The sequence below is a fragment of the Neopsephotus bourkii genome, unplaced genomic scaffold (assembly GCF_033783945.1).
Source record: "Neopsephotus bourkii isolate Nb327-2 ecotype Australia unplaced genomic scaffold, CSIRO-AGI_Nbou_v1 NB_1250, whole genome shotgun sequence".
Lineage (NCBI taxonomy): Eukaryota > Metazoa > Chordata > Aves > Psittaciformes > Psittacidae > Neopsephotus > Neopsephotus bourkii.
Window position 1 is genome coordinate 2,332,443 of NW_026901735.1, and position 15,680 is coordinate 2,348,122.

The 15,680-nt window shown below is 39.7% G+C and overlaps 1 protein-coding gene across 11 annotated transcripts in view; it reads right to left on the minus strand.

The window, feature by feature from the left end:
• PLCB4 (phospholipase C beta 4) overlaps nucleotides 1–15,680 on the minus strand; it is a 199,046-nt gene that overhangs the window by 4,028 nt on the left and 179,338 nt on the right. For 9 of the 11 annotated variants that reach the window (XM_061364793.1, XM_061364785.1, XM_061364786.1 and 6 more), the window contains 6 exons: nucleotides 14,494–14,569; nucleotides 9,724–9,899; nucleotides 5,250–5,351; nucleotides 3,457–3,514; nucleotides 2,689–2,775; nucleotides 532–568 (listed from right to left, as the gene is read on the minus strand). In XM_061364793.1, the coding sequence (XP_061220777.1) occupies nucleotides 532–568; nucleotides 2,689–2,775; nucleotides 3,457–3,514; nucleotides 5,250–5,351; nucleotides 9,724–9,899; nucleotides 14,494–14,569 (536 nt within the window). The remainder of the gene's footprint in view (nucleotides 1–531; nucleotides 569–2,688; nucleotides 2,776–3,456; nucleotides 3,515–5,249; nucleotides 5,352–9,723; nucleotides 9,900–14,493; nucleotides 14,570–15,680) is intronic. The other 2 variants (XM_061364795.1, XM_061364794.1) reach the window with 1 other exon arrangement.

A 15,680-nucleotide genomic window follows, 5' to 3' on the forward strand; every position in this document is an offset into this window, starting at 1 on the left:
TTTTCAAGTGAATTTTCAAGTGCTAGAAGCCTCTCTTCTACCGACACCAAAAAGCTATTTCCAGCCATCTATTCTACATTTTGCTATTCTTAGTGTGGAATTAGTTATTTTATTACCATACTAATAGATGTGGATACCTTTTGTCTGACTAGCAGCATTAGCAGTTAATCATATGTATGTCAACACTAAAGGAGTTTTCTTAGATCAGTAGACACTTCTCACAGACACAGTTTAGAACTCTAAGCATATCTTTCAGTAACGACAGCTAATGTACAACACAAATTAATCTCTAGATATTTCCTCTGCACATCACTGATCATATGCATCTGAATTTGAGATGCTAAAGCACAAAATACTGTTAATATTGTGTCAGGCTTAACGATCTGTGTGCAAACACGATTAACATTGTGTTCACTACGTCAATGGTACTTCCCAATGGTTGCATTTACAAGGAGGGCTCCAATGATAATGATTTAATTTAGAAGGAAAGCACACTGAAAGAATAGTTTGCTTATTATACGTCCATCCTACCTTGTGTTTGAGACACTGCATGACAGGATTTCAAAAGCTGTTTGTACAAAAATAATAATGTCAAAATTGAGTAATACAACAAGAAGCAAAATAAATGAATGAAAACTGAAGTGAGATTGAAAAATTAATGCAAGAAAAACATACATAAACCAAAACAAATTTAAACTCGTAACAGTTTGTATTGAAGGCTGTTTCACCCAGAATTCTACTTTTATACATTGGATATTTGTATGAAAAATTTCTTTTCTTGGTTGATCAGGAAAAAAGCTAATCATGTTTTGAAACTCTCATTAAACAAATACCACCTTTATCTTGATCCAACTATCTTTCGTACATCCATGTGTGTAATAATGAAACCAGACCCAGCTGGGGGTTTGCACTGGTGCACTTCTGGGGCTAAAATGAAGTAGTCAAAACAGCAGGTATGAAAAATGTACTCTGATGGATCAAATTAGAGTGAGTTAAAAAGCTGTTAAGGGACTACCCCTGTGGCAGACGCCACCACATGCACACACAAAAGTGATAACCAGCATGTTGAATGGTCCTACTCCATTTAATCACTGATGATTTAAGATGACTTTATCTCTGCTCTGAAATGGAGTATGAGCAAGGTCATGTAGGCTGTTACCACCTCTCAGCAGTGGAAGCTGTAACCCCAGGTGAGGGAAGCACCTAATTGCTGAAAGAGGTGACTCCTTCAATGATTCACACTTACTTCCCAGCAACCTCCTTCCCTTATACAGAACATATTTATCACATTGTGGTTAAAACCACAACTATAATAACCATTTCCTCCTTTCCTTATGTTTCTAAAAAATGGCTCCAAAGCCCTCTGAAGCCAATTGAAAGAAACACTTAATACCTATCTCTGGATCAAGCCCATCATTTCTTGTCATCCCATTCATAGCGAGTTCTCTAGTACGGTCTCTACAGTGACACCACAGATCTGCTGTAGCCTAACTGCCTCCCCCAGATGCCTGCCTCCCCTGCCTTTCAGTTATGTGCAGATAGTGCTCATGAGCAGACTAGTCTGACAGACCCCTTCCTATTGGATGTTAGAGAGGGCATCTACAGAGACCCTGCAAGGGAAGAGAATAGTTGGTTGTCAGGAAGGGAGGTGGAGTGATCTGAACACAGAGCCACGGTGGCTGGGGCTCGGTGGTAGCAGCTGCCTGCAATCCTACATGCTGTCACTCCTCTAGAAGTTAACCATGCTGTAGCTTTTGGGGCTGCAGGACTCTCCTGAGAGTGGAGATAGTTGATTTGCATGTACTCTTCTTATTTCCCCTCTGCCAGATGGCTTTAATTCATACTATGATGTTTGTCAGAGAGTTCAAGTTCTGAACTTTTAATAAAGAAGTAAGTACATAATCCTTAAAGTAATGGGTATTAAATGCACTCCTCTCTTATCTCACTGAACTGCTAAGTATCTGGGTATATTCCCCTTGCAGTTTACATTTGTGCAAGTGCAGTACTGCAAGACCATGCAATTATTACAGTTCTGCTGGCTCAACCTTTCAGCAAGGGAACTGCTCAGAACATGGTGTTGCTTCTACCAGAAGTAAGATTAGAATTTTTCTTTCCTCTCCAAATAGTTTTATAACTGGGGAAAAAAAAACCCAGCTTATACACTAGCAGAAAATAATAAGGGTTTTAATTAGGAAAGGGTGTACTAGTATAGATAAAACTCCCCATGCTACTATACATCTCCAGAATTCAGCCCAAACTCTCTCTGAGAGCTTAGTGATGCTCTGTGCATGTTTCACCTCTATTGTCCAATCAGCACTAGAAATACAAGCTCCAAAATGAAGAAAACTGATCTGCTTGAGGTACTTCTGGGGAGTAATTTAAATGGATATGCTGGGCCTTTTATAACTGTCAGATGTAGCTAATGAGTATCAATGTGGCTGGACAGCTGAGAGGACAGACTCTGGCTACGCAGTCTAGCTTTCACATGCTTCTCTGAAACAAATCTGGTTCTGTGTCATTGAATCACCTCACCTCTTCATTTTAAGTCCCCAGGTAGGTGAGTGACTATGAACAAGGTTGTATTCCCAAGTTCAATAATGATTTACATTCAGAAGCATTCTACTCAGCCTGATTCTGGTTACTGTTTCCACTAGCCTGCTTTTCTTTCAAGCCTTTAAAGCAAGATACCTGCTCATTCTGCTTCTCCAAGACTTCTAAATGCTCAAGTTGAACTTTTTTCAACTGATCCATTTCCTTTGACTGCTTCATTGCCAGCTGGAAGACAAAATAATGGGGGGAAATGTAACACATTATTAACAAACCAAATAAAAACTTGACACATACACCATCTTGCCCCATTTGGATGGCACAAAACATCACAGGCTGCCTATTAGTATCACCCAGTCTTAAGAAGAGCTATTAATATAAGAATATATATATTTATACATATTAAATATATTACACAAAATCAAATAAATAGAATCATAGAATAGTTAGGGTTGGAAAGGACCTTAAGATCATCAAGCTCCAACCCCCCTGCCATGGGCAGGGACACCTCGCTCTAAACCATATCACCCAAGGCCTTGTCCAACCTGGCCTTGAACACTGCAGGGATGGAGCATTCACAACCTCCCTGGACGACCTATTCCAGTGCCTCACCACCCTAACAGGAAAGAATTTCCTCCTTATATCCAATCTAAACTTCCCCTGTTTTAACCCATACCCCTTCTCCTATCACTACAGTCCCTAATGAAGAGTCCAAATACACACCAACAAAAAATATCTTTGTGAATTTAAAGTAGCTTCATCTTACAGAGATGTTGGATCTTTTAAACTATATGTATGTGGAATAAAGCAAAGACAAATATCTGTCTATACAGCTGGATTCTCAACACAGAGAAATGAAAACAAATATCCAGAAACAGTGCCCAGGGACTTTGCCAAGATCATAGTTACCCTTTTTCTCTCTTCCAGGAACTTTTTTGTGTTGCTGCTGTTCAGTTCTCTGACTCTCCTAAAACAAATGCAAACATTGTCCATGAAGACTTGTTGGAAAAAAAAGAAACCCCAAAGTTACAACAGAGAGAATTACAAACTCTTAAGGTATATTTCCATTTCTGATTATTTGTACCTTGTGGGATTAATAGCAAATTGTACGTTCCTCTGGCTACACACCTTTACAATTAAACGTTTCCAAGAACACTGACAGTTTCACTGAAGACTTGGGGCACAAATAATCCCCATACTGACCAAGACTTATGTGGATGGAGTTTGCTTTCTCCCTTACTCAGGAGTGGTGGCCAGAACTTAAAAATGTTCAATTCATTTGTGTATCTCTTGCTGCACTCTGGTCTCAATTTATTTTGGTATATAAAAACTGCTACATCTCTTAACAGTGGTAATGGAAAAATCATCTTATGATCGTAACTGAAGTTACAACTTACCAATGCTGTAATGTTCTTAAAGCTGTTACTTACAGAAAAAGATAAGTATGCAATTACTATTTACATAAAATACCTCACTGCAAAGTGTCTCTTCCTAAGATTGCCGTCATGAAATATACCAAAAATAGTTCAAAGAGCTGAATCAGACTAATCGCAAAGCCTGAAAACCACAACTGCATTCAGCCTGCTTTCAAATCTGGGAACAGTTTTATCCCAGTCATTAGTGGAGGTCTCACATTAACTAAGCATGCAGTTAGCAAAGGCTCCAGTCATTTGTCTTCCTGATGAGCTAGGAGAGTGTTACTCTCAAGGGACTTAGTTCAGTGGAAACAAGTTCAAGCCTTTTGACCAAAACAGCCCAGTGCCAAGGAGGAAATGTATAAGGGGAAAGAAGGAACCAGATGGCAATCCCAAAATGAAGGTGAAACCCTGCAGGCTTATGAGACATCATGTAGGCTCTGCTTTTATCTATTTATTTGGAAACTTTTAGGAAAAACAGAAGAAACATACAATTGCTATATTGCAGATCAATCCCCCAAAGTCTCAGCAGTACTGGCCAGTGTCTCTCTAGTCAGTTACGGCTGTCATCCCAAAATGTGCTGGGAACAACCCATTTGTTCTGCAAGTGCAGCAGTGCCCTTGGTTTTGCTGAGCCTGGATGCTGACCAGGTCTCCAATGCCAGCACACAGTAAGGGGAAGAGCTGCAGTTCAGTTCAGGGGTAGAGAAGAAGCAACAATGCGGGTTTTTATGGAGAACATCTTCTGTTTTTTAACTCCTATCTTGCTTCATCCTCTCAACTGATTATCATCACTTCTAGAGCACTCCTTCCTTCTGTTCCACCTCTCCTCTGTGTTATCAATAGACGGGGGATAAAACCTATCACTGGCACCACCTCCTGTATTTTCAGTGATGCTGTCTCTCCAGTTAATCTAACTCCAATTAGAACCAAACCTCAGATCCAGTAGAGCCCACATTTCATTTAAAAAGCAACCATAAGTACAATGTTCTGTAAGTACAATCCCAAAAACTCTTACGGATGTGTTTCAATCTAATAGTGCCATTAGACCTATACCAGTCGGTCACAGCTCTTGAGTATAAAGAGTATTTTATTTCCCTGATCAGGACATTACATTTATTAGAAGTGTAAATATAAGAAAGAGGTAATATAAAATATATATTCAGCACAATCATTTGACATTGTTTCTATACATAAAAGCATGTTTTCATAGAATAAATCCATGGGTTCACCCAACAGCCTTTGACAGCATTCTTCCCTTCTCAGCAAGGGCAATCTGATACTTACCTCTCTCTTTCAGCTTTATTTTTGATAGATTTGTCTTGGCTTATGGCTTTGCTGTTCTCCATAGAGATTTTAGCCTGGTTGGCCCGCATTTCCTTGCTTTCCCTAGGCAAAACCAAACAAAGTCATTAATGCCTAAGATGAAATTGTTGTTGAAGTTGGTTTCCTGATACTTTCACTGTGGTTAGTTTTGTCCTTGAAGCATTAAGGAAGAGGAAAGAACAAACTATATGAAAACTGCCTTCCTTTGGGTAGACTTTATATAGTTTGAGCAAGCATTCAGAAATCTCAAATAGTTCCAGGGAATATAATCCAAAAAGTCTGTTTAAAGCATTTTTACACTTTGAATGTTACAAAAGGTTGTATGAACTGACAAGACTTCCTTTTAAGACTTCTACTTTGGGCCTGAAAAGAACCTTGTGGTTCAGACCGTGGTCAGACTTGTGTTTGGTTTCTCCTTCTGGCTCAGTGAACCTTGTAGTCTTTCTTTTGGAATGAGACAGCTTTAACAGGAGGGTGGCAATCAGCTTCCAGGGGAAATGTCCCAAGAGGTGTGGTCTGACTTGGGAGGTGGAAAACCTCTTCAGTGTTTCAGCCAGTGTGGCAGAAAACCAGAAAATAAGCAAGTAAGTATCTCATTGTTTTAAAAAGAAAAAGAGATAGTGGTTCTTTGTTGGGAGTAGCAGCACAGATGCTGACTTTCAGGAATAGCTTATGACTTGCGAGTAGAAGGCTTTTCATCACTCTGGGTTAAGCCAGCCAAGCTCCAAAGGGACCGTCCCTGAAGGCCAGCTCTTGCTTTGTGCCTGCTTAGCATTCCAGCACTGCAGCTCCTGATCTTACATGCTTATTTGAACAGGAATTATACACATAAATTAGACAGCAAATAGCGGATTGTAAAGATCCCAGTAGTGCATCAGCATCTAAAGTTACCCGTTTAGCAAGGCAAGGCAGTGCCTTAGTCTCTTCTTTTGCACATGATCTTGAGTGCTAAACATCTATTGCACTAATTATCCCCAAATTCGAAGTATTCGGTATGCACAGGAGCAGTGTGCCACAGAGCAGCGTGCTTAATTTAATGAAATGTCACTGAATCTTTTCTAGCTTTCTTTCATCTCTAGAAGCCATTAATCATTAAGCAGCATGAGGAAACTTTGAGTTACACTTCTCTCAGTTTCCATTTTTATTCAAGAGATGCAGTGCTGCTTTTTTTCCCTCCAAGAGTTCAGAAGGTGAAACACTCCCTGAATACAGATTTAAACCACGACAGTATCACAGCAAGAAATTAGGCTGGGTTCTAAAAAATGTTGTGTCTGAAGCACATTTCATTCCAACAGTCCGTTCTCCAAACAAAAGCTTTTATTTTCCATACCGAATTTGAACTAATTTTCAAGCCCTCTATCTTAACAGTAGTACTGGAATAACTTACTTCTATTACTGTGCTCAGGGATATGAACAAAGTGGAGGTGTTCAAATTGATTTAGCCTATTTGCATCAGATATAATTTTTGAGTGAAAGAAGTTAAGAGGATTAGAGGACTACTGTGCATCACTGATGAGTTCCAAATGAGACTTTAGCCATGGATATGGCTGAAAGAGCCAACACATCTGTATGCAACTGTTTGTCCATTCTGCTATAATCTAGTTGCACTGCTGATGGGTCTTTCTGGGTGTGTTGGGTTTTCACTGCTTGCAAGAAATACAAGGTATTCTTGACAGAAGAAATGAAAAACCTTATCTTCATTTTAAAATCATCAAGAAGCACCTGTAGGGATCACTCCTTGTTTCTGGAATGGTGCTTCTCGAGGCCAGGGCCAATGTTCTAGTGTTAGTTCACTCCTCAACTGCCTAGCACAGGGCTTCCCGTGGAGGCTCAAGTTCAGCCCATGCTGCCCTGGCTGCCAGTGCTGCACTGCCATTAAAGAACACCCTCATCACAAGCGGTGATGCCTGTAGCCAGAGTTAATTGGAAGAAACAGGTAAGCCAGGATGGTAAAGAAAGGATTCTAGAAGCATGGTACATGAACTGTAAGGTTTAGCTGCTGGTTTCCTAGTGTGTTCTACTGACTGCACAGCTGAAATTTATATATAACGTTAAGCATATACGTCTATCCTTGGAATTTATACACATATTTAAATGACACTGAAGTGCATTAACATGTTATTTTATGTCACCAGTATTGTTTGAATGACTAGAAATCTCTTCTATTAAAAAATACCCCACCACGCATCATTTTTCTTTCCCTCTTATGTTATTTTATTTGGAGTACATAAGGCTTGTGGATAACAGCTTCACATCCCCAGTTTCTGAAATGCTGCAAGCTCACTACATCCAAGTCAGGAAAGCTAACCCAGTCTGAGAAGCAGGGGGCACAGCACTCCTGGAGTTCAATAAGCTTCAGATTTTTAGTACTATCTGCTCTCTTCTGCTTTGTTTCTAAATGAGCTCAAAGCACAAACTGTAATTGCTTTTTGTACTGCACATGGAGGGAAAGTATCTACCCTACCGCAGATAACCACATCATTTTAGATTACTGATCTTTCCTGCTAGCCCTGTGTCCTCTGCTGTGATAGCTAACTCATTACCTCAGCTCACAGAGAGGGAAGTAGCGAGAACAGCATGCTGAGAGCATGGTCCTCCTCCCATGCTGCTCTCAGATAGAGCCTTTTTTTCCTGTTCCCTGAGCTGTCTCTTGGCTATTACATACACCTCTACAGATAAATGCATACGTATTCCTACATACAATTCATCCTACAAAAGAAGTTTACAAATCATTAAGTGCAAAGTCTAAAGTCTCTTAAGGGCATTATTACATTCACATTTCAGCATTTCACATTCCAAATTCTTCTGAAATATTCATAGATTCAGACATAGTCTTAAAATTCATTTCCAACAGGAAATTTGCCAGTTTGTGCACCTAGGGGTTACACACAAACCTCCAAGCAGAAACACGCTAAGCTGCAGTGAATAAAGCAGAAAGAGTTTTGAAGGTTGTCAGTATTTATCAGGATGTAGATTTTCAGATCTTAGTAGCTCTGGAAATAGAACAATACATGGACTGACACAAGTTGTTTCTAGTAAGAAAGCAAGATGCATTACTAAGAATGTAAGAACTGTTTGCAAGAAATGATCTAGCTGTTTGAACAATGTAGAGATACAGAAATTCTAAACCCAAACACAAAAACTATGAGAAAAAGCATTCAAAATATTATATTTTGCCCTAGGGTAGATAAATCACCTGCCTACAATGACAGCCTGTAGCAAAGTTAAGAGAGTAAGAAAATATGTATGGAAAAACCCCAAAATCTTACCTTCACAGGCTGTATACTAGTAAAATTATCTTCTAAGCCTTGTGGTGAATTTCAAATAGGATAGAAAACAGAACTCAAACTGATGTAATTTCTCTGGGCTGATGCAGCCAGGTATGATTTAGAGATACAGTACCAAGGACTGCACCTTCCTCTGGTTAGTATCTTCTGAATGATGCATTTGTATTATACTTTGGCAATTTTTGGACTTCATTTCTGACTGGGTATGTACTGCAGGACGGCTTGAATAGTTGGGTTAACACAGAGATTAACATAAAGATGAGCTCACTAAAAGCCTTTTGCTGGGACAATTCTCTGTTGGAAGGAAAGCTTGCAGGTCCCAGCATGTATTCTCTCTGATGCAAAGATAAGCTGTTTTTTTCACTTGGGAATTTAAAAAATCATTTCAATTCCTTCTTCAGATGTGATTTATTTATTCTTTTTTCCCCATGCTTTTTATGTGAAAGACGCTGAAGACAATTACGCATGAATATATATGTATGTATGTATACACACATTTTGCATCCGCTTTTAGATCATAGCATAAAAAACCCATTACTTACTGCCGTTTTTAACACTGTGAATACAATGTGTATTAAACTTTTTTCTCAGATAAAATGTATTTTACAATTTCAAGTGGGCATGGGATGGTTAATTACAAAAGCAAAAGGACAGACATGTCATGCAGTATCTTCTGTATTCCCAGTGATTACGACAGGTTATTACACAAAGATAATACATCAGTTTAATGTAGCTTATGCTGCTACCTGCTGTTTTTATGATCTTAATAATCACCAATGCTATAAACATGAGTCTATAACCACTAACAACTCCAAAAGATACTTCTAGATCTGATAATTCTCAGTTTCCAGCCTCTGAATTCAAGTTCCTGAGTAAAGTCTAAGCATACCCACAGTTGATGCAAACCACCACTGCTTCATGACATCTGCTGCCTTTAATGAAGTTCAGATAATCTAAAGCAGCTCAGAAGCCTATTCCTGCACCTACGTAAACCTTGTATGATCACTTCTTTTACTTCCACCATCCATACAGCCCAGTATCTTTCACAGCAGGAGCTGTGATAGGAGCTATCAACACAAGAAATGAAAACATTATACATAGCAGACATAAACCAAGGCCTCGTTATCAGGCAGCACAGCCCTACTCACCTGTCGTGTGAGAATTTGAGCTGCTGGGTCTGTTGTTCATGAGCATTTATTAGCAGTTTCTTCAGTAGTTCACACTGTTGGTTCAAGTGCAAATCCCGGATTTCTTGCTCTTCGGCACTGTGCGTATTGATCATCTCGGACCACTCCTTCGTGTGCTGTGCCACGATCTCTTTGACCTGTTGAGAAGTAACAGCAGCTTAGCTAGAGGTTGCAGACAGGCCAGGAGATCAGCTATTACTGCTGCTGACAATGATGTAAAGACAGTCATAAAAAAGACTATAAAGAAAGTTGCTTCACAGAGCAACAAAGCCACTGAGGACACTACTATGTATTATGAAAACAGATGTAAACCAACCCCTACTACTAGGACTCTAGAGCCCTGAATAAACTGGCTGCATTTATGCTCTTGATGGTACTACTCATATTTTAAAATCTTCTCTGAGTTTATAATAAAATGGTTTTACATTTTTGGCTGCCAAGAAAACCAGTGAGTATTAGAAATACTGAAATTTAACTATGGGGAAAAACACCCTCGTGAGTGGGATTTATCTGAGGGCTTAAATACAGCCTCTTAGATTTGTGGAGACAAGTTTTACAAACACGGTCAGTTTACAGAGAAATCCTGTCTTTAACACAACCTGATTCTGAAGATGCGCTATGTGTCTTTGTTTTATATTCATTAAGCCAGCAGGGAATCTGGCAAGTATTCTTCTCTTGCTTATCTCCCAAGACTCACAAGAATAAAGAGACTAAAGTTTCAGAATGTTCCCAAAAGACAATATGAAGAAGTCTAAATCACCAGATTTATCACCGTAATAATAACATATTGCACTCGATTTCAAAAAGAAGCTAATAGAAAGATATATTTTATTATCCTTTAATAATTATCTTTGGGTATTTTGACAAGCTCTCCTACTTTTTCGCAAATGGCATACAAAATATGCCTCACAATAAACCTATTTTCAGGTAGTCATTTCAACTGCTGCTATGGTAACTAATAGCATCTGGGTCACCTAAACCTTACTCTTCAAATCAAAAATTACCACCATATTGCTCAGAAAGTGAAAGAACGATGTCAGTATCTCAGGTGTGGGCCCACGTGTGGGCTCTGCATAACGCAGACTCCCCTGCAAACACCACTGGTGAAAGGACAGGGGACCTTAACAGCCTCAGTCTCCATCCTGCCCTGAAGAGGCTCCTCCAAAGGCCCTCCTACACAAAGCTCATGTTGTGTAATGAAGCTGGACTCCTACTGAAAAAAACCCCAAGCAAGTATTTTGTAACAGATCAGGGTGACAAGCACTACCTGAGAGCCACACTTGCATTTAACTGTACTTAGATAGTGGTCCAATATTAAACAAAAAAGGATTGGAGGCAGGGGCAGCTGACAGCTACCTGGAGTTTTCTGCAGCTGTCAGAACACAACAAAAGCGTTTTGAGGCAGGAGGCTGGTACCACTAATATAGGGCATCAAGGTGTTTAAGAGTGAGTGTACCTCCAGCAAAATGAGCCTTGATTATTTCTGTGCATGTGGGTAAGTGTATTACTAAGCCAGAATCTATCAACATGAAGTGATAACCACTGAAGGATGTGGAGCAGTTTGTGGGAGTGGTATCTTTAATAAGATGTTCATAAGGCAGGACTGCCTTCAGAGCCAGAAAGAAAAAGAGGGTTCAGTTTTCAAATGGTCAAAATAAATGCTTGAATGTTGGTAAGGGAAAGAGACTCGTTTCCCAGATGGAGCTGTTGAAAGGTTCAGGGACAGATACTCCAGCTCACCTCTGGCACCCACCAGTATGGCGCACATGAATTAGGACCAAGTTTAGTCCAAGCTCCTTGGACTAAAGAAGAAACCTGCTTAAGGAGACTTAAGCATAGAAGCACTTTATTTAATCTGAGAAGATAGGAAGAATCATAAAAACATCCCTGCCTGTGTTCAGGGACAGATGTGCTAGTGAGGTGCTACTAATTTCTAAATCAACATGCCATCTAAGCAGCAGGTACAGACCTTTGTAAAACAGGTTTTTCTCTAGGGGTGGGAGAGAAAGGGAAGGTTCCTTTTCCCAAATATCCTGCATGATTCCTTTTCTTAAATATCCTGTAAGCTAGAAGCCTTATTTCAGGTAGAGCAAGATAAAACCTGATGAGAAGGATGTAAAGTATTCGCCAAATGCCAGCTACAAGACTTGAAATACCCAATTTGACTCAGATTCAGGTGAACTTGGAAACGCTGTTCAGAATCATCTGAAATCCAATTTTGCTGCAGATCTGTGATACACTTCAGAGTTCAGATGTAGTAAATTCAGTGTACATCCCTGCTTTTCTCCAATTTATTAGCATCATAGTTAAAATGCCTATTTCATTTGCTGTGTTCTTGTCCTACTTTCCACTAGATTAAGATAGTGTTGCTTAATGGTTATTTTTCTTACCCTGTTGGATAGCTAACTTCTCTCTTTCCTGTTCTACAGACTGTGTTTGCAATCCTGTCCTTTCATGTGTTCCATCCCTGGGCCTAAGAGACTAATTAAAATCTTCATAAGGAACTTTCTTTTGCGCAGCACATATGCAAGATGTTTGTGTAGTCACTAAGTTCAAGCACTTCATCTTTGAAGTCATCTTTCCTCTTTTTTCTTTTCATCCTCTGCCTGCTTGATATTGGGACCTACTTTTCTAAATGCAGGGGAGGAATTTGCATCTGCCAGGTTAACTGTGTGTGTGAAGTACACACAGGGACGTTCAGATCTCATTTAAGTATTTCATGGCAAACCTGGGCTGGATATTTCCTCTTGACAGGAAGACGTTTGTAGATGAAAAGGTCTCTGGTGCTAAAGGTGTACGTGCACATTGTGACAGAGCGGCACTGGAAGACATGAGCTGTAATTAAAGCTGAATTATGGTACAATCTGATATCAAAATTAGTGGCCCAAATACTGAGGAATGCTAAGCAACTGTTAATTAATGAAACTCCCACTCTATCAGTGTAATGCATTCAGCATCTCAGAATTCAATCTAATTAATTGTGCCTACCTTCATCTAAGATAAAAGTTAATTTCCCTATGGTCTTGAGCACTGTGTTCCAACCTGTTGCTTGCAAACCGTTGACTGATTGCCAGGAATGATTCAAGGGCCCACACATGGCAGTTGAAACTAAAGGAGTCTGAGAATACTAAAATCAGTACAAAATATGGACAGTTTTGATGGAACCACAGTGAGTAAGACATTGAAAATCAGTGACCTGGAGAAAACCACAGAGGTAGATGGCTGGTAGAGTTCTCTGGGCATTACCCATGCAGAGGCTTGGAATTTCAAAGGAGCTTACATCTAAGTCTCCTTTGAAAATGTCATCCCAAAACCTGACATGGGAGTGGACAAAAATCAATCTTTTTTCCAGGTATGGATTAAATTGAAGGGAACCAGTTTTAAAGTAGGATTTTAAAAGGGTCAGAGCTCAGAAACTGCATATATTTGCTGAAAGGGAAAATGTAAGTAACATTTATTGGATTTGGAAGATTAATGAACACTTGGATGTCCCTTGCGTACAAATCACACCTCCTCAGCTGTAAACTGTGAATGACACAGGTGAGAAGCAGAAATCACAGCACAGAGTTTTTCTACACAATATAACTTCAAATGAGTTTTGAGCTTATGTCTGGATGATCGGGAGCTAGTGTTCCTCAGAGAGTTTACTTCACTAAGAAATGAATGAATTATCTACTTAAGTTGTCAACAAACCTGCTTTTATTTAAAGAGGAAACGGTTCTGGATTTCTCACAGGGGAAGAAGATAGGGAGATGAGAGCGTGCACTAGGGTTTTTAACTATATCTGTGGCTGAGCCAACAGCAACAAGAAAAAAACCTTGTTTAGAAAACCAAGATCTCCTCCACATGAAATAATAAAACCAAAGAAATAAATTCAGTGAAGAAAAGGTGAAAACTTTTTCTAATCTCAAAGATGTGGCTGATTTTGTTTGTATTTTCAATACTTGTCTTTTTTCACAGGTTTCAGCTTTTAGAGTACCTCTCCTGTACTTTTCTCCCTCCAGATCATTTTGTACATGGATGTGCTTTCTGGTTTGCCTGCCGTGCTCTAAATCTGGGTATCTTTCAGAAACTTGAAAGCATGTCAACAGGCCATAGATAAAACTTCCAAAGGAAATAAGAACTCAGTGAACATAGTAGTGGTATGGAAGTATAGAGTGAATAGCTCTAAGCAACTGTGAATCACGGCTCAAGAATAGCTTTTTCAGGTGAACTGAGGTTGAGTCTCAAAGCACTTTTATTCTCCAGCACCTTGAAGAATACAATGCAGTAGGCAATGGAGAAAAAACACACCCAGAAATAAGAAGACACTTGGTTCAAGAGCAACTTGGACTCTTCTTTCACTAAGAGACAGACTAGCAAGTGTTGTCCATGGTGACAATGGTGGAAAATGAAGAAGAAACCTCTTAATGTATGTATTTTGGGAAAGCATTCAGCATCCAAATTCCATAGGGCACATACTGTCTTTGTTTAGCTAGAACTGATACAAACAACCAGTTTTGCTTCATGGTACGAACGACACTTCTTCAGAATTTCAAAAGGGCAGGAAATAGATGTTGCTTTTTGAACATTTTTTGAGGAACATTTTTAGGCACTCGATTACTCCCATTCTTTTCAACGTGTTATTATTCCTGAAAATCATTCATATGCTTCCAAGAAAATTAACCACCGCTTGGGTCTCAAAAAATCTCTTTCAGACGTTGCATGCGTTCAGCTTCACTGTTTGCTTACCTTAGATTTGTGATCTGATGTGAGCGTCTGAATCTTAATTTCCGTTTCTTTCTTCAATTCAAGACAATTATTGCCTCTAAAAAAAGGAAAATTGAAATGTGTGCCACAAGTTAAACATCTTCCCATTCACTCAGCTCCTCCTAATTGAAACGTTAATCAGAGTTGAAGTGCTGCAGCACGTTGGAATGGAATTATTTCTTCTGGCAATTTATTCACAACTTACAAAATATGGTTGGATAAATGCGAGATTGGCCCAGCAATTATTCTGTTGCTGAGGATATGTCAAGCATCTCCATTTATGGTACTTGGTTCCTTTTCCAGGCTTAAAATACCTAGCCAAGAGAAACCAGTTTTTGCCTGAAAACTTACAGGCATGTTAATTGCCTTCACCATGATTTTTTCCTCTGTTTTAAATGGATATTTAGAAGGAAATTTTGCTGCTCCTTTTCACTTTGAGGCAGAGAAAAAGAAGTCATTCGAATAACTACCTCACAGGGCAACTTGGGCATACTATATGTGAACACCTACTGAAAGTGCCAATGCCCCTCTGTGAGAAAACACAGCGAACGGGTTGTGAAGAAGGGGCCTCATTATCTTTGCAGAACACGTTACCCCATGTGGATGAATCCAAGGCTCTTACATCCCTTATATGACTTGGAAAGCCACAAATCTTGGATAGCCCTCACTCCTGCAATAAGCTGAATACAGCATGCCCTTTGAGTACGGGTATAATGAATGGGGTTGAATGCAAGTTATGAAGTTGTTTACTGCAGGAGGAGTGCATGATTCTAAGGGACTGGTAAAACGCCTGCAGAGGGCCCATGCTGAAGCTCCCCTGACATGCCTGTGGGTTAGGAGATCATAGAATCATAGAATAGTTAGGCTTGGAAAGGACCTTAAAATCATCAAGTTCCAACCCCCCTGCCATGGGCAGGGACACCTCGCTCTAAACCATATCACCCAAAGCCTCATCCAACCTGGCCTTGAACACTGCCAGGGATGGAGCATTCACAACCTCCTTGGGCAACCCATTCCAGTGCCTCACCACCTAACAGGAAAGAATTTCCTCCTTATATCCAATCTAAACTTCCTTCTACCTCTTACCCACAGAATTTCCTTCACTAAGCCCAATTAGATGGGCGGGATGGATATACAGAAAAACTATTGCACTGCAGCCACAACAGGAA